At 56.0% G+C, this 18,107-nt stretch overlaps 1 protein-coding gene across 1 annotated transcript in view; it reads left to right on the forward strand.

Annotated features, from left to right (window-relative positions):
* RAI2 (retinoic acid induced 2) overlaps window positions 1–17,517 on the forward strand; it is a 59,188-nt gene extending 41,671 nt beyond the window's left edge. Inside the window, exon 2 of the mRNA XM_054166028.1 lies at window positions 15,692–17,517. Within this exon, the coding sequence (XP_054022003.1) occupies window positions 15,801–17,471 (1,671 nt within the window). The 5' untranslated portion in view covers window positions 15,692–15,800 and the 3' untranslated portion in view covers window positions 17,472–17,517. The remainder of the gene's footprint in view (window positions 1–15,691) is intronic.
* The last annotated feature ends 590 nt before the right edge of the window (window positions 17,518–18,107 follow it).

Consider the following 18,107-nt stretch of genomic DNA (forward strand, 5'->3'; position numbering starts at 1 on the left):
CTGAGGGTTCAGCCAGCTGCAGGCTGCACACTGCTGCTCCTTGGGCATTTCTCTACCAGGACAAGGAGGGAAAAAAACCAAAACCCTCAAAAGTCCCTCCCCAGCTTTCTTGGAGCCCCCTTCAGATCCTGGAAGGCCACAAGAAGGTCTCCTGGGAGCCTTCTCCTCTCCAGCCTGCACAACCCCAACCCTTTCAATCTGCCTTTAGATTGCACAATCCAAATCTGTGTGGAGAAAAAAACAACAACCCAACCAACCAAACCCAAACCCAAGTGTGACTTAGTTTGGAGTCAGAAGCTTAGAAGCTGGAGAGATGCCTATGAACAAAAATCCCTTTTCTCCTTGTGGGTGTGCCCTTTGCAGCACAGCAAGGCCTGTGGGGACAGAGGGGATGGATGTGTGCTGAAGATTCTGTCATTAAGCAGCCTAGAGGCAACCAGAAGATTGAATTTCTATTCTCCTTGGTGCCTGAGTTTGCAGCTTCCAGTGGCTTTTTAGTGTACAGGCTGGGCTTTAGTCCCAGCCAAACCCACTTGGTGCCAAGCCCTGAGGAGGCACCCAAGTGGCACACACAAGACAACCAGGTCCAGTCACAGGGGTTTATGAAAGGCAGGTCCTGCCTGGCTGGTCTGATCTCTTTCTACAACCAGGTGAGCTGCCTGGGGGGTGAGGGAAGGGCTGTGGCCATTGTCTGCCTGGACTGCAGTAAAGCCTTTGGTGATGCCTCCCCCAGCATTCTCCGGCAGAAACTCCTGGCACAGGGCTTGGCTCACTGCCCTCTGCACTGGGTAAAAAGCTGGCTGATGGCTGGGGGCAAAGAGTGGTGGGGAATGGAGCTGAACCTGGCTGGCACCCAGGCACCAGTAGTGTCTCCCTGGGCTCCTTCAGGCTCTCTCTGTGCTGGACTTTCTCAAGCAGTTCCCTGAGGTCCTTCCTGAACTGAGGGGCCCAGAACTGGACACAAGATTCCAGATGTGGCCTCCCCAGGGCAGAGCAGAGGGGCAGCAGAACCTCTCTGACCTCCTGACCACAGCCCTTCTGATCCCCCTCAGGATGATACTGGCCTTCTTGGCCCCAAGGGCATATTGCTCTTGTGGAGGGAGCTCAGGATTCCCCTCCACACCAAGCAGCTGTGAGCTGCTGGCTTGGGGGCACAGCTGGGTGCTGGCAGAGCAGGCTGCAGGATCAACAGTAGGCTGAACATGAGCCAGCATGTGTGCCCAGGGGGCCAAGAAGGCCAAGGGCATCAGGAACAGCGTGGCCAGCAGGAGCAGGGAAGTCATTGTGCCCTGGGCTTGGCACTGGTGAGGCCACACTTTGAGTCCTGTGTCCAGTTCTGGGCTACTCAGGTTAGGAAAGATGTTGAGCTGCTGGAAGGTGTCCAGAGAAGGGCAACAAAGCTGGGGAGGGGTCTGGAGCACAGCCCTGTGAGGAGAGGCTGAGGGAGCTGGGGTTGCTTAGCCTGCAGAAGAGGAGGCTCAGGGGAGACCTTCTTGCTCTCTGCAACTCCCTGAAGGGAGGTTGGAGTCAGGTGGGGGTTGGGCTCTTCTCCCAGACAAGCAATGACAGCCATTGGAATGTGCTGCCCAGGGAGGTGGTGGAGTCCCCATCCCTGGAAGGGTTCAAGAGGGGATTGGATGTGGCACTTGGTGCCATGGTCTAGTCGTGAGGTCTGTGGAGACAGGTTGGACTCGATGATCCTTGGGGTCTCTTCCAACCTCACAGTCTCAAGCTGTGCCAGGGGAGGTTCAGACTGGATGTGAGAAAAAAATTCATCCCAGAAAGAGTAATTAGCCACTGGGATGTGCTGCCCAGGGAGGTGGTGGAGTCCCCATCCCTGGAGGTGTTCAGGAAGAGCCTGGCTGAGGCACTTGGTGCCATGGTTTAGTTGATGAGATGGTGCTGGGTGATAGGTTGGACTTGATGGTCTCCAAGGTCCTTTCCAAGCTGGTTAATTCTGTGATTCTGTGTCCCTTGCTCCCCTATGACGTGCTCCAGTGTGGCTTTTTCCCTCTCCTTTTGGTTTTGGGAGGGTTTGTGAGATGCTGGCGTGGGCTGTGTTTACGCAGGGAAAAGCTGGGATAATAAACACAGCCTTTAATTAGTGCTGAGGATGCAGAGGGCCCTAATCCCTCAGTGCCTGTTTAGACAGCTAAAGCCAAACAGCACTCTGCTGCTGCTGCTGCTGCTTCTCTTGGCTCAGTGGCTTTGGTGTCACCACCGTGGGGGGTGGAGAGCACTCCCTGCACCCCGAGGCTGCTCCTTTCCCCACCCCTTGGCCACTGCTCTGGTTGGGTCCTGATGAAAGCTTTGCTCAGAGTAAAGACTGAATTGTCCTTGGTGGCTGCAAGGACAGGGCAGGGTGTGCCAGGCATGCATTGTGCTGGGTGACTTTGGACATCTTTGAAGAGCCTCAAATAGAAGTGGGGAGATTCAGACTGGATGTGAGGAAGAAGTTGTTGCCTATGAGGGTGGTGAGAGACTGGCAGAGGTTGCCCAGGGAGGTGGTGGCAGCCTCATCCCTGGAGGTGTTTGCAGCCAGGCTGGATGTGGCTGTGAGCAACCTGCTGTAGTGTGAGGTGTCCCTGGCCATGGCAGGGGGGGTTGGAACTGCATGATCCTTGAGGACCCTTCCAAACCCTAATTCTATGATTCTGTGATTCTGTGGTTCCATGGTTCCATGGTTCCATGGTTCTATGGTTCCATGGTTCCATGGCTCTATGGTTCCATGGTTCTATGGTTCTATGGTTCCATGGTTCTATAGTTCCATGGTTCTATGGTTCTATAGTTCCATGGTTCTATAAAAGGTGCAGCAGCCCTCCTGTCTGGCTGCAGCTTTGCTCAGGGCCAGTGGCAGAACCCTGCTGCTGTCTGCCTGGCTGGCAGAGGGGTGGAGGAGAGCTTTAGCAGGAGGCAGGGGCTGGGTGCACTCCTCTGCCTCCCTTGCCAGCAGCAGCAGGCTCTGAAATGAGCAGAGCTGTTTTCCCTAACACCTCACCCAGGAGTGGCTGAGTGTTTGGTACTGCCTGGCTGCTCTTGCTGTTCCTCCCTGCAGGGAAGGGCACCGTTGTGCAGCTGAGTTCTGTCTCCCAGCATATGGATTTGCCCGAGGCAAGCTGAGTCTGGGCTGCTTTCTCATGGCTTGCACAGCCCTATAGGCAGCTTGGATTCCCTGGAAGCAGTGTGGAATTAAAACACTACTTCCCCCTTCGTTTTCCACATCTCCCAAGCTCCAGTGGATGTCCTTCTGGTTGCCATCAGGCTGCTTGCAGCTGCAGAAGCTGCAGGAGTCAGAGCTGTGTGTCCCCAGCCCTGCTCCTCTGGCCAAACCCAATGTGCCCACACTGATGGAGAGGAAGCCTGAGGACAAGGAGCTCAAGGGCTGGCATGTGGGGATGAGGGGACTTGGGCAGGCACAGGCAGTGTTGCAGCAGCCTCCTTGTTCCTCACAGCCAATCTCCATCTGCTCTGCTCTCCTTTCAAACCCTTGCCCCTGCTGCTGTCCCTGCAGGCGTTTGGGCACAGTCCCTCTGCAGCCTTCTTGGAGCCCCTTCAGCTACTGGAAGGCTGCTCCTAGGTGTCTGCCTGGCCATGATCTGGGCCAGCTGGCTTTAGGTGACTGCTTGATCAGTGGCATTAGACCAGGGAGGCCTAAGAGAAGCCTTCCAGTACCTGAAGGGTACTACAAGAAGGATGCAGAGAGACTGTTTGCAAAGGCTTGCAGGGACAGGACCAGGGGCAATGACTTTAAGCTGGAGAAGAGCAGACTCAGATTGGATGTTATGAACAAGTTCTTCACCGGGAGGGTGGTGGAACACTGGAACAGGTTGCCCAGGGAGGCAGTTGAGGCCTCTTCCCTGGAGATATTCAAAGTGAGGCCCAGTGAGACCCTGGGCAACCTGATCTAGTTGGGGATGTCCCTGCTGACTGCAGGGGGCTTGGACTGGATGAGCTTTGGAGGTCCCTCCTGGCCCAGACCATGCTGTGATCCTCTGATTGATTTGTGGTCAGAAGGCAGCCAAAGAACTCCAGAACCACGTGGCTGTGATGGGACAAAGTCAGATGTTTCACCTCCAAAAGTGCTGTAGCAGTTGGAAAACTGATTTTTCACTTCCCCTCCCCACCCCCTGGGCTGAGACTTGGTGACTGCTCCACGAGGGGGTCAAGGCACAGGGTGGTGTAAGCGAGAAGAGGCAGGCAGCGGCCGGTGGCCTTGGCCGCACCGATACCAATCTTCACCTGGCTGCTGGAGAAGACCAGATGAAGGCAGGGAAATAAAAACAGTATCTGAGCTTGGGATCAGTGGAGAGGGCCAGGCCAAAACAGGGAGTTGAGTGTCTCTGAGCAGAGAACAAAACCTCTGCCGGGCAGCTAATGAGGGCTTTGAAGTCCTTTCGCTGCCCATCCGACTTGGAGGGAGCCTTTGTAAGAGCTTCGAGGGCTGTTTAATAAAGCACTTGACTGGGGAAGGAGCAAATCTGTCATCAGGCTGACACAGAGTGCTTTTTGTTTCAGGTTTTTTGGGGGGGGCAGCAGGGCTGGCAGCTCCCTTTTAATTGGCATGCTGTGCCTCTGGGTACTCGGCGCTCCATCGATTGCTGGGGGAGCAAAACGCAGGGGCTTGGAAATTCCCTGTGCAGCAACTGCTCTCTGGTTCTGTTTTGTTTAGCCCTGTGCTCTCCAAACAGATCATTTTTCTTTGCTCTGCTGGCAAATAGAATGTTTTGATTGAAAATGATACCAAATAATCACTTAAATGGGATCTTTAATGACAGGGAAGTTGGGGGGGAAGAGGAGAAGGGGGGGAAAAAAGAGGTTGAAAATACTTTTTTCCCATAGGAAAATCCTGCACTCTCCTCTTGGAGCCTAAGAAGGCTTTTAATGCTAGCATGAGGCTGCATTCTTCCTCCAGCCTCTCTCCAAAAGTCAACACAGGGGTGGCACCCATGTGTGTGAGAGCTGTGGAGGTCAAGGTAGAGTGAGGCCCCAGGAGCTGTGATGCAAGAGAGATGCTCAGAGTAAGGACACTTCCCCTTGGTGCCAGTGCAGAACAGCCTTTTCTCAGGCTCTCAGCCCTGCTGGAAGTTTGCAGGGTTAGACTGGACAGTAGGGAACCTTTTTCCCAGCAAGAGTGGTCAGGCACTGGCAGAGGCTGCCCAGGGAGGTGGTGGAGTCCCCAGGCCTGGCTGTGTTTCAAGGTGGTTTGGATGTGGAGCTTGGGGCTCTGGTTTAGGGGTGAATCTTGCAGAGCAGGGTGAATGGTTGGGCTTGGTGATCCTGAGGGGCTTTGCCAACCTGAATGATTCTGATTCTGTGATTCCCTGTGGGGAGGTAACCTACTGGATGAGAAGCAAGCCTGGTGGGTGAGGTTGGACTTGATCACCAGCAGCTCCACACCAGCAGCCTCACACCAGCAGCTCCACACCAGCAGCCCCACACCAGCAGCCTCACACCAGCAGCTCCACACCAGCAGCCTCACACCAGCAGCTCCCCACCAGCAGCCCCACACCAGCAGCCTCACACCAGCAGCTCCACACCAGCAGCCTCACACCAGAAGCCTCACAACCAGCAGCTCCACACCAGCAGCCTCACACCAGCAGCCCCACACCAGCAGATCTCCTCTGTTTGCCATCCTCTCCTGAGCAAATGGGCCCCTGGAGGGATTTGGCTGCTGGCAGCCCATGGTGCTGCATGCAGTGTGTCCTGCACTTCTAGGGCTTGACTTTTGACCTACCATTTGTCCACTGAAAGAATCATAGAATTGTCAGGGCTGGAAGGGACCTCAAGGAGCAGCCAGTTCCAACCCCCCTGCCATGGCCAGGGGCACCTCACACTGCAGCAGGTTGCTCACAGCCACAGCCAGCCTGGCTGCAAACACCTCCAGGCAGGAGGCTTCCACCACCTCCCTGGGCAACCTCTGCCAGGCTCTCACCACCCTCCTGGGCAACAACTTCTTCCTCACATCCAAGCTCAATCTCCCCACTTCTAGTTGTGCTCCATCCCCCCCAGTCCTATCCCTCCCTGACCCCCTCAAAAGTCCCTCCCCAGCTTTCTTGGAGCCCCCTTCAGATCCTGGAAGGCCACCAGAAGGTCTCCTGGCAGCCTTCTCATGGAGGGAGGTGAGACAATCCAGGTGAGATGAGACTCAGCAGTAATTGTGGCTGGCAAAGTTAGAGTTGTCCTTCCCATGTCAGGTCTCATGCATCAGAAATCTCTGCACTGCCTCCACCCTGGCCTGAGGGTTCAGCCAGCTGCAGGCTGCACACTGCTGCTCCTTGGGCATTTCTCTACCAGGACAAGGAGGGAAAAAAACCAAATCACTTTTTGAGAGGGTTTAATCTTTCCTCCAAGTGGGACAGCTTAGAGACCCCCAGTTTAGAGACCCCAGGAACTGGGATGTGCTCTGGGTATAGGAGAAGCCTGAGCATGAGCCAGCAATGGGCTCTGGCAGCACAGAAGGCCAAGGGCAGCCTGGGCTGCATCCAAAGCAGCATGGCCAGAGCTGGAGAGAGAGGATCCTGCCCCTCTGCTCTGCTCTGGGGAGACCTCAGCTGCAGGGCTGGGGCCAGCTCTGGAGCCCTCAGCACAGGAAAGACATGGACCTGATGGAGCAGGTCAGAGGAGGCCACAATGATGATCAGGGGATGGAGAACCTCTGCTGTGAGGGAGCTGGGGGTGTTCAACCTGGAGAAGAGAAGGCTCCAGGAAGACCTCAGAGCAGCCTGCCAGGACCTGAAGGGGCTGCAAGAAAGCTGCAGAGGGACTGTGCCCAAAGGCCTGCAAGGATAGCACCAGGGGCAAGGGTTTGAAAGGAGAGCAGAGCAAGCTGCTCTGGTGGAGGATGTCCCTGCTGAGTGCAGAGAGTTGGACTGGCTGCCCTTTGGAGCTCCCTTCCATCCCAAACCATCCTATGGTTCTGTAAGTTCTCTCCTGCCTGGCAAGGATGGCTAACCACAGAATGTTGCCAACAGTACAGTCAGCAGATCTCAGGCTGTGAGGCAGCTCTTTTCAGCCTGGGCAGTGGGCAGCCCACTGGGCCATTTAAAAGAGCAGAGCAAGAGCCGGCAGTGAGGCTGCTGAGCCTGAGCAGCTTGGTGCTGTGTGCTGCAGCTGTCTGCACGCTGCCTCTCTCCCATCTATAACAGCCCAGTTTGTGCTGCCATCCTGATTGCCTTTCCCTCTTCTTCCCTCAGGGCTTCACAGCCTGGATGAGAGCCTTGACACAAATAGGTTTGCTTCCCAGAAGGATCCATCATGCAGGGATGGGAGATGAAAGAGGACCTGTTACAGGAGCTGTGTCAGAGCCTTGTTTGTCCTCCGGCGTCTTCGGGAGTTCATAGATTCACCGAATGGTTTAGGGTAGGAGGGACCCCAAAGATCAGCCAGATCCAACCCCCTGCCATGGGCAGGGACACCTCCCACCAGCCCAGACTGCTCAAGGCCTCATCCAGCCTGGCCTTGAACACCCCCAGGCAGGAGGCAGCCACAGCCTCCCTGGGCAACCTGTGCCAGAGTCTCCCCAGCCTCACTGGGAAGAATTTCTTCCTCCTCTCCAGTCTCAGTCTGCCCTCCTCAAGCTTCAGTCCGTGCTTCAGCCCTTGTTCTCACAGTCTGTCCCCACAGGGGAGGTTCTCCAGCCTTCTGCCCAGCAGGGCAGGGAGGGAATTCTCTGCCCCTCTGCTCTGCTCAGACCCCACCTGCAGCACTGCCTCCAGTTCTGGGGCCCCCAGCAGAAGAGGGGCCTGGAGCTGCTGGAGAGGCTCCAGAGGAGGCCACCAAGATGATGAGAGGGATGCAGAACCTCCCCTGTGAGGACAGGTTGAGAGTTGGGGCTGTTCAGCCTGGAGAAGAGAAGTCTCTAGGGAGAGTTCAGAGCAGCCTCCCAGTGCCTGAAGGGGCTACAAGAAACCTGGGGAGGGACTTTTGACAAGGGCTGGGAGTGATAGGATGAGAGGGAATGGATTGGAGCTTGAGGAGGGCAGACTGGGACTGGAGATGAGGAAGAAGTTCTTTAGAGTGAGGGTGGTGAGACTCTGGCACAGGTTGCCCAGGGAGGCTGTGGCTGCCTCCTCCCTGGAGGTGTTCAGCACCAGGCTGGATGAGGCCTTGAGCCAGCTGGGCTGGTGGGAGGTGTCCCTGCCCATGGCAGGGGGGTTGGAGCTGGATGATCTTTAAGGTCCCTTCCAACCTAAATCATTCTATGACTCTATGAGTCCCCAGCAGGGATGCTCCCAGCACAGCCCTTGGTAATAGGCTTCTGTAGAGCAGAGCTCAGAGGTTGCTTGTGGCAGTGACAGCAAGCAGGGAGCTCTGGCAAAACACAGACATCCAAATCCATCCCTGACTCTGTCACATCCAGCCAAGTTTTCTAAAGGCAGGGAAACTTTCCTCTTCCAGGAGATACTGAGCAGGGCATCCCCCAAAGGGAACATCTCAGTCCCCTCCCATAGTGTGCAGGGGATGATGTGAATTCTGGGTGGGTGACCAGGTGCAGGCTGCAGCAGGGAAGAGCTGCAGGGCTCAGGGATAGCTGCACAGTGCTGCAGTCCCAGAGCAAGGCTTGCAAGAGCCCTGGGAAGAGCCTGCTGCAGAGCCAGCAAGAGCAGATTAAATAAATAAGCTTGCAGTTATCAGCAGCCTTTGCATGGCCTTTCTGTGGAGCTAACAGAGCATTTCCTGCCCAGTTAGCCACAGCCCTGCAGAGTGCCCTGAACTTGGCTCTTATCAGCACCCTGCTCTAGACAATAGGGCTCCTGTCACTGCTTCAGGCCTCCTTGCAATTAAAACAAACAGCAAATTAAATATTAAACAGAGAAGTAGGGGAAAGGAAATTAATTGATTTTCCTAGAATCATAAAATGGTTTAGGCTGGAAGGGAGCTCAGAGCTCAGCTCCCCCAAGCTCCCCACCATGCCCAGGGACACCTCTCAGCGAGACTCAGCTGCTCAAGGCCTCAGCCAGCCTGGCCTTCAACACCCCCAGCAAGGAGGCAGCCACAGCCTCCCTGGGCAGCCTGTGCCAGGCTCTCACCACCCTCACACTCAACAACTTCTTCCTCAGCTCCACTCTGCCCCTGCTCTGCCTCAGCTCCAAACCATTCCCCCTTGGCCTGGCTCCAGCCCCCCTCAGCCAAAGTCTCTCTGCAGCCTTCCTGCAGGATGCCTTCAGCTCCTGGCAGGCAGCTCTGAGCTGCCCCTGGAGCCTTCTCTCCTGCAGGCTGCACAGCCCCAGCTCCCTCAGCCTGTGCTCACAGCAGAGCTGCTCCAGCCCTTGGAGCATCTTTGTGTCCCTCCTCTGGACCTGCTCCACCAGGTCCATGTCCTTCCTGAGCTGAGGGTTCCAGAGCTGGATGCACAGCTCCAGGTAAGGTCTCACTTTGGTGGCAGAATAACCTCTCTCAACCTGCTGGCCACTGGATTTCTCCTTTAACAAAAATCAGTCTCTAGTATGTGATGGTTTGGGGTCCTCCTAGGAGGGTCTGGAGCTGCTCTGCTGTGAGGCCAAGCTGAGGGAGCTGGGGGTGTTCAGCCTGCAGAAGAGAAGGTTCCAGGCAGACCTCAGAGCAGCCTGCCAGGACCTGAAGGGGCTACAAGAAGGCTGCAGAGGGACTGTGCCCAAAGGCCTGCAGGGACAGCAGCAGGGGCAAGGGTTTGAAAGGAGAGCAGAGCAGATGGAGATTGGCTGTGAGGAACAAGTTCTGCCCCAGGAGGCTGCTGCCACACTGCCACAGGTTGCCCAGGGAGGGAGCTGAGGCTCCATGGCTGGAGCTGTTGAAGGTGAGGCTGGAGAAGGCTGTGAGCAAGCTGCTCTGGTGGAGGATGTCCCTGCTGGGGGCAGGGGGTTGGACTGGATGAGCTTTGGAGCTCCCTTCCAACCCAACCCACTCCATGAGAGTGTAGCTAGCCCTGTTCCTATCAGCACTGAAAAATGAGCTTAGTTTCAGCTGTCTCCTCAGTGCCTGTGACTTTGTGCTGTGTATTTGATGTAAAAGCAGGGCTCCAGAAACCACTCAACACTTATTTGGACAACTTCAGGCTGTCTCTCGGTCTCAGATCTTCAAATGTTTCCTCTTTGGAGGCTTGGGGACTTGGATCCTTTCCCCTCTGTCTGCTTACTGACCTTGCTAATTAGGTGTTTAGTGCCATGCAAGCTTAGCAGCTGTGGGTTTGCCTCCTGGGTGAAACTGAGAACTGCTATGCAGGGCACAGGAGGCAGCTGAGCTGGGGCTGCTCTCTACCTGGCAGCCAGCTTCCACTAAGCTGCAGGCTGTGGGCAGCAGAGGGAAATAGTTTTAAGTGTCTCTCTCTATATACATGTTGGGTTCTGTAGTGGTCACATGCTGAAGAAGCAGGTGGGCTGAGGTATGGAATGCTGCACTTCCACATGGGAATGGTAAGGGGCAAAAAAAAACCTCCCTCCAAACCCAGAAACTTGGGTCAAGGGCTGCACCTCTCCTTTCTTGACTTCTTAAAGAGTCACAGGTTCATGGACTGGTGTAGGTTGGAATGTTGGAAGGGACCTTGAAGACTATCTGGTTCCAGCCCCAGTGCAGGGCTGGAAATCTCTTAGGGATCCTCTGTCTTAACTAGTGGTGTCCCCCAGGGATCAGTGCTGGGCCCCAGCCTGTTCAATATCTTTATTGGTGATCTGGATGAGGGGATTGAGTGCATCATCAGTAAGTTTGCAGATGACACCAAGTTGGGAGCAGGTGTTGATCTGTTAGAGGGTAGAAGGGCCTTGCAAGGCTGGACAGATGGGCAGAGGCCAACAGGATGGCATTCAACAAGCCCAAGTGCCAGGTGCTGCACTTTGGCCACAACAACCCCATGCAGTGCTACAGGCTGGGGTCAGAGTGGCTGAGAGCAGCCAGGCAGAGAGGGACCTGGGGGTACTGATTGACAGCAGCTGACCATGAGCCAGCAGTGTGCCCAGGGGGCCAAGGCCAATGGCATCCTGGCCTGCAGCAGGAAGAGTGTGGCCAGCAGGAGCAGGGAAGTCCTTGTGCCCTGTGCTCAGCACTGGTTAGGCCACACCTTGAGTCCTGTGTCCAGTTCTGGGCCCCTCAGGTTAGGAAAGATATTGAGACTCTGCTCCAGCAGCTCCAGGTCCCTCTTCTGCTGGGGTCCCCAGAACTGGAGGCAGTGCTGCAGGTGGGGTCTGAGCAGAGCAGAACAAGGCAGAGGAGAAGAATCCTTCTCTTCTCCAGGCTGAACAGCCCCAACCCTCTCAGCCTGTCCCCACAGGGGAGGTTCTGCAGCCCTCTGCTCATCTTCATGTCCCTCCTCTGGCCCTGCTTGCCCTCTGATGGTGAGACCCTCCTGGAGGCAGTGCAGAGCTGTGAGTTCAAGCATAGATCCCAGAAGCCATCAGATTCAGTGTGGAAAACAACATTTGCCTATGCTTTAAAACCAAACAAACCCAACCGAGCCCACAGGCACTTCTTCAAGGTGTCTGGTGGTGATAGCTGAGCTCTTCCTTCCCCCATCCAGGCTCTTCCTCTGCCTCCAGGCCTTTTTCCCCTTTAAAATGGGATTTGGTTGTTTTCTACTTTCATCTTTGTCGATGGGTCCTGTCTCAGGGTCCAGCCAGGATGCTAATCCCTCAGCTCTCTCATGGCAGCATCATTCTCCTCTCAGTTCTTCTATTTCTCAGCGTTACATGGGTTTGCCAAGGGCTCATTTCCTGCCCCATCTTCCCCCTCCTCCCCCCCCCCCCCCCGACCATTCATTCTCAAGGAGAACACCAGGAGCTCAGAAAGCTTCTAGAGCAAGACAGAAACATCACCAGGAAAGAGCCAGTGGCAGACCTTTCACTGTGCTGCATCAGCTGGAGGAGCAAACGTGCTGGGTTGTGGTGCAGAGACCACGAGGCTTGAGAGCAGCCCTGAAGAAAAGGCCTTGGGGGTGCTGGGGGAGGAGAAGCTCCACAGGAGCCAGCAGGGAGCACTTGCAGCCCAGAGAGCCAAGCAGAGCATGGGCTGCAGCAAGAGAACTGTGGCCAGCAGGGCCAGGGAGGGCATTCTGCCCCTCTGCTCCACTCTGCTGAGACCACAGCTGGAGCTCTGGGGCCAGGTCTGGAGCCTCTGTGCCAGGAAGGGTCTGGAGGTGCTGGAAGGTGTCCAGAGAAGGGCCACGAGGAGGAGCAGAGGGCTGGAGCTGCTCTGCTGTGAGGACAGACTGAGAGAGCTGGGGTTGTGCAGTCTGGAGAGGAGAAGGCTCCCAGGAGACCTTCTGGTGGCCTTCCAGGATCTGAAGGGGGCTCCAAGAAAGCTGGGGAGGGACTTTTGAGGGGGTCAGGGAGTGATAGGACTGGGGGGATGGAGCAAAACTAGAAGTGGGGAGATTGAGCTTGGATGTGAGGAAGAAGTTGTTGCCCAGGAGGGTGGTGAGAGCCTGGCAGAGGTTGCCCAGGGAGGTGGTGGAAGCCTCCTGCCTGGAGGTGTTTGCAGCCAGGCTGGCTGTGGCTGTGAGCAACCTGCTGCAGTGTGAGGTGTCCCTGGCCATGGCAGGGGGGTTGGGACTGGCTGAGCCTTGAGGTCCCTTCCAGCCCTGACAATTCTCTGGGTCTATAAATGGCCATTTTGAAAAGAAGGAAGGAGGAATTCTAGAAAAGCAGTAAAAAAAGGAGGACTTTTTCTAATCCCTTACCAGAAACAATGCCTATGTTTTTTATTCCCCCCAGCCTGACTCTGCTGAGCAGGCTCCTCATTGTCTTTTATTTTTAGAAACAATTACTCTTCATTTCTTTTATGTTTGTTTGTTTGATTGGCTTTCTTTTTTTTAAAGGCTGGCTTAATTTTAGGGGTTTGTTGTTGCTGTTGTTGTTGAATACAAATCCTTCTCACTTTCTGCCTCAGGGATCTGATTTTGGTTCAGGCCTCATCCCTGGAGGTGTTTGCAGCCAGGCTGGCTGTGGCTGCGAGCAACCTGCTGCAGTGTGAGGTGTCCCTGGCCATGGCAGGAGGGTTGGGACTGGTTCTTGAGGTCCCTTCCAACCCTCACAATTCTATGACTCTATGATTTTTTGGTCCTCTCTTTTTGATGCTTGGAGGTGTTTGCAGCCAGGCTGGCTGTGGCTGTGAGCAACCTGCTGCAGTGTGAGGTGTCCCTGGCCATGGCAGGGGGGGTTGGGACTGGCTGCTCTTTGAGGTCCCTTCCAGCCCTGACAATTCTCTTGACTCTATGATCTTTTGCTCCTCTCTCTTTTTTGATGCTTGGCCATGCTCTGCCTGCCTGTCATCTGTCTTCAGCTGAGGCTGGGAAAAGGAAACAAACCAAACACAAACACAAACCCTTCGGCCCTGACCCTTGTGAAGGTTTTTCTGCACCAACATTTCACAAGATGAGTGAAAATGAAACCCCAACAACTCCAGAATGCTTCTCCTGAAGGCAGCAGCAGGAGAGGAAAGGCAATGACTCATCTGTTTACTTTAACAAGAAAAAAAATCAGAGTCCTTTTTAAGAACTCCAATGCTGCTGATAAATGATTAGCATTTTGCTCCCCCCCACCCCCCCTGCTCCAGCCTCCACTCTTAACTGCTGGCATGGCTGCAGCCTTGTGCTTGCTGTAGCATCTTGCTGCCAAATCCAGGGATTTACAGGTCTCAGGAGACCCTTGGGAGATTTTCTGCTTCCTTGCCTTGCCCATTTTTTAGCCTTTGTTTGTGGTGAGGGTTTTTTCTTTCCCTTCCCTTTTCCTCTGCCCCCTTTGCAGCTCTGTCAGGCCCACAAACTGTTGTGTTCTGTGTGAGCAAATAGTTTGTGGTGAGTGCCAAAGCCAGCAGAGCTTTTGGTGTGCTCCCAGGCACGGACAGGTCCCCAGGCTGGGGCTCCTCAACCATTCCAGTTCTGCAGTGGTGCTGCTCTTCCTGACACCCCCACACTGTCCCTGCATAGAATGGTTGGGTTGGAAGGGAGCTCCAAAGCTCATCCAGTCCAGCCCCCTGCACCCAGCAGGGACATCCTCCACCAGAGCAGGTTGCTCACAGCCTTCTCCAGCCTCACCTTCAACAGCTCCAGCCATGGAGCCTCAGCTCCCTCCCTGGGCAACCTGTGGCAGTGTGGCAGCAGCCTCCTGGGGCAGAACTTGTTCCTCACAGCCAATCTCCATCTGCTCTGCTCTCCTTTCAAACCCTTGCTCCTGGTGCTGTCCCTGCAGGCCTTTGGGCACAGTCCCTCTGCAGCCTTCTTGGAGCCCCTTTGGGGACTGAAGTCTGCTGTGAGGTCTGCCTGGAGCCTTCTCTTCCCCAGGCTGAACACCCCCATCTCCCTCAGCCTGGCCTCGTAGCAGAGATGTGTTCCAGGACCCCAATCATCTTCGTGGCCCTCTTCTGGCCCTCTCCATCACATACCCCAGGATGCCCTTGGCCTTCTCTGCCACAAGAGCACATTGCTGGCTCAGGGGCATCCTTCTGTCCACCAGTACTCCCAGATCCCTTTCCCCTGTGCTGCTCTCCAACAGGTCAGATGTGGGGAGCTGAGTCCCTCCCTACTGGCCAGGCCAGCTGGGCAGGAGCACTGCAACAGGTTTTGCTTGCAGGGGAAGAGGCATGAACTGCGTGCAGGTGAAAAAAGCCATGGATTTGGGGTGTGCTGGTGCTTTCCCATGGTAACAGAGTTGCCACTGGAGGGGTTTCCATGGTGATGATTGCCATGGCAGGATGCACAGCACGCTCGGAGAGCGGCACAGGCGGTGCCAGGCAGAGCGGGCAGCCCCCAGCCCAAGTCTGCTGGCAGCAGAGATGTCTTTATCCTTGGAGATAAAGGCGTTGGCACAGCACCAGTCATTTGCTGCCCTTCTCTGTTTCAGCTGGGGCAGGATGTGAGTCTTTGTATTTTAGGAAGCAGGCTGCAGATTTCAGCATGGTCCCTCACTGAAACCATCTCTGCCCCTTTTCAATTGCCTCTTGCTTGGTGGCTCTCAAGGGCTGTGCTGTCCAAGTCCATTGGAAGTGGCTTTGATATTTATTTAACTGTTGCTATCCTTCAGGTCTTTAATGACTCCAGTGGCTGCTTCCCATCACTGCCTGTGTGGGCAGGGATTTGGGGGCTGCTCTGCTGTTGCCTGCACGCAGCCAGTTCCAGAGGGTGCTCGCCTCCCAGTCAGTCCCACCGGGGTGAGAAATGGGCCGAGCACTGCAGAGGGACCAGGACCCATTTGCCCACACGGCAGAGCAGCATTTCTTAGCTGTGATATTTTTAGCAGTGTTTGTTTAGGGCCTTTTGCTGTTGTTGTTGAGTGAAACCAGCGACACAGTCGCTCAGGCTCTGCTGCACGCTGTGGGTAGATGAAGCTTTGTTTAAAAACGTGAAATGGATGGCCTGAAGTCCTCCTCTCAGCCTGTGTACTGCTGAAGGGTTTAAGGGAGGGTTTGGGTGTTGGGGACTTTTTTTATGGCTGCAGAGAGTCTTTGAGGCCTTTTAAATTATCTGTGTTTACTGCTAAATAGAAGTCCCTCCAAACTCTTCGTCCAGCACTCACAGCTGTGTGTGTGCAGCTCTGCCTCTCTCTTGCACACTATCACAGAGCCTCAGGGCTGATGCCTGCAAGTTAACAGCTTTTGGGGTGCTGCTGGGGTTGGGGGGAGGGGGAACATCTTTAAAGGGCAACGGCAAATATTATTGTAAGGAGGAGATTGATGTGGTGCCTAAAACAAAAAAACAACAAACCCAAAGCATTTTTCTGGCTTGCAGGCCAAATAATGTGGGTGCCGACGCCGCTGGCAGCCCGGAGCCGCCGCGGGTCCCGCTGACGGCGATGTGAGAGGCGGCAGCCCTGGCCGAGCCCCGGAAGCCCTGCGAGATGGAGGAGCTCTACAAGGACACCCCCAACCTCCCCATGGACGTCACCAGCCCGCCCTCGGCCATGGCCAACAACAAGCTGGAGAACGGAGTGGCGCAGCTGATAACGGCCGAAGCCTGGAACATCAACTCCGCCGACCTGATGAAGAAGGCTCTGTCGCCGCTGGTGACGGTGCCCGCGCCCTCCATCCTGACGCCGCCGGCCGAGTCGCAGAGCGGGGTGGCCCTGAAGGTGGCCGCCACGGTGCTGCAGCCCATTTGCCTGGGGGACAGCCCGGTGGTGCTGCCCATCCACCTGCAGGTGGCCGGCAGCGCCGCCCCCCCGCAGATGCCAGCCGCCGGCGCCTCCACCCCCTACGTGATGACCACCCAGGGCCCCGTCCCGCTGCCCGTCCTCCTGGAGCAGCACGTCTTCCAGCACCTCAACTCGCCCCTGGGGCTGCCCCCGGGGGCTGCCTGCCCCGCCAGCCCCCTGCACGCCGGCCTCTTCCCGGGGGCCGCCACCCCCGTCGGGCAGCCCCAGCTCCTGGACCCCAAGCCCTCCGGCCAAGCGCAGGAGCCGGTCCTGCCCCCCGTCTTTCAAACGCCGGGCTTCGCCGCCGTCCTTCAGGACCTCTTTCCCTCGCAGGGCAGCCTGGGCTCTGCCGCCCCTTGCCAGCCTCCCCCCGACTACGCCGGCCTCCCGCCGCAGGCCTTCGGCTCGCCCCTCTCCCCTCTGGTGCCCCCCGCCACGCTGCTGGTGCCCTACCCGGTCATCGTGCCCCTGCCCGTCCCCGTCCCCATCCCCATCCCCGTCCCCATCCCCGTGCCTCACGGCACAGAGACGAAGGCGGCTCCCGACCCTCCCAAGCCGCCGCTCTTCACCCCCCACCCCTGCAAGGGGACCCAGACCCCCCCGGAGAAAGAAGAGACGAAGCCCCTGGAGCTGCCGCAGCCCCGGGAGCTGCCGCAGCTGAGCCGCCACACCGTCATCAAGATGGGCGGCGAGAACGAAGCGCTGGACCTCTCCATGAAGGGGCCGCCCGCGCCCCGTGTCCCCGAACCCGCCCTGCCGCCGCCCGACGACGGAGCCCTGGACCTGTCCCTCACCTCCTGCCGCAAGCCGGGGGGACCCCACGGGGAGGCGGCCGGCAGCGGCCCCAGCGCCGCCGCCGAGGCCGGGGCGCACCCCGCGCCGGACAAGCTCTCGGTCCCGGCCGCTCCCTTCGTCCCCTGCAAGCCGCAGGAGGCTGCGGGCAAAGCGGCGGAGGGCAGGGGTCCGGGCGGGGGCCAGGCGGAGCTGCTGCGGCAGCCGCAGAAGTGGCTGATGGAGCAGGCGGGCAGGGCGAGCTGCGAGCCCAAGGCCGGCAACAACATCGAGATCGTCAGCACCTCGCAGACCGCCAAAGTCATCGTCTCCGTCAAGGACGCCGTGCCCACCATCTTCTGCGGCAAGATCAAGGGCCTCTCGGGGGTGTCCACCAAAAACTTTTCTTTCAAAAGGGACCTGCCCCAGGACTCGGTGCTGCAGTGCTACGACGTGAAGAGCCCTCCGGAGCCCCGGGACGGCGCCGAGGCCCTCAGGAAACCGGTCAAAAACAGGAGCGTTAAGCTAAAGAAAATGAACTCCCCGGAGATCCACATCCTGCCGATCAAGAAGCAGCGGCTCGCGGCCTTTTTTCCAAGGAAGTAAATTATGGCTTTTTAGAATTTTAAGATTATTATGAGAAAGAAAAAGAGAGAGAGAGAGAGAGAAAAACAATTCCACAAACAATAATAAATAATAAAAAGATGCACTTGGGTTTGAAACTCAGTTAAAAACTTTTAAACTTATCTTTGTAAGTTATTTTTTGGGAAGGGGAGAGGCGGGGGGAGGGGAAAAAAAACAACTGGGGAGAAAAGGATGGGAGGGAGAGGCCGGGGTTGGCTGGTTGGTTTGGTTTGGGTTTTCCCCTTGGTGGTGGTTGGTTTGGTATCAAATTTTGACCTTGTTCGGTCTTGTGTAGGTTTTTTCCCCCTCCTTGGTATTTTTTGTTACCAAATTTTGACCTTGTTTGGTTTTGGTGTGGTTTTTTTTCCCCTCTCCTTGGTATTTTTTTGTTACCAAATTTTGACCTTCTTTGGTTTTGGTTGGGTTTTTTTCCTTCTCCTTGGTATTTTTTGTTACCAAATTTTGACCTTGTTTGGTTTTGGTGTGTTTTTTTTTTCCCCCTCCTTGGTATTTTTTTGTTACCAAATTCTCACCTTGTTGGTTTGAGTTTGGGTTTTTCCTCCTCCTTGGTATTTTTTGTTACCAAATTCTGACCTTGTTTGGTTTGGGTTTGGGTTT

Source organism: Dryobates pubescens, chromosome 12 (genome assembly GCF_014839835.1).
Source record: "Dryobates pubescens isolate bDryPub1 chromosome 12, bDryPub1.pri, whole genome shotgun sequence".
NCBI lineage: Eukaryota > Metazoa > Chordata > Aves > Piciformes > Picidae > Dryobates > Dryobates pubescens.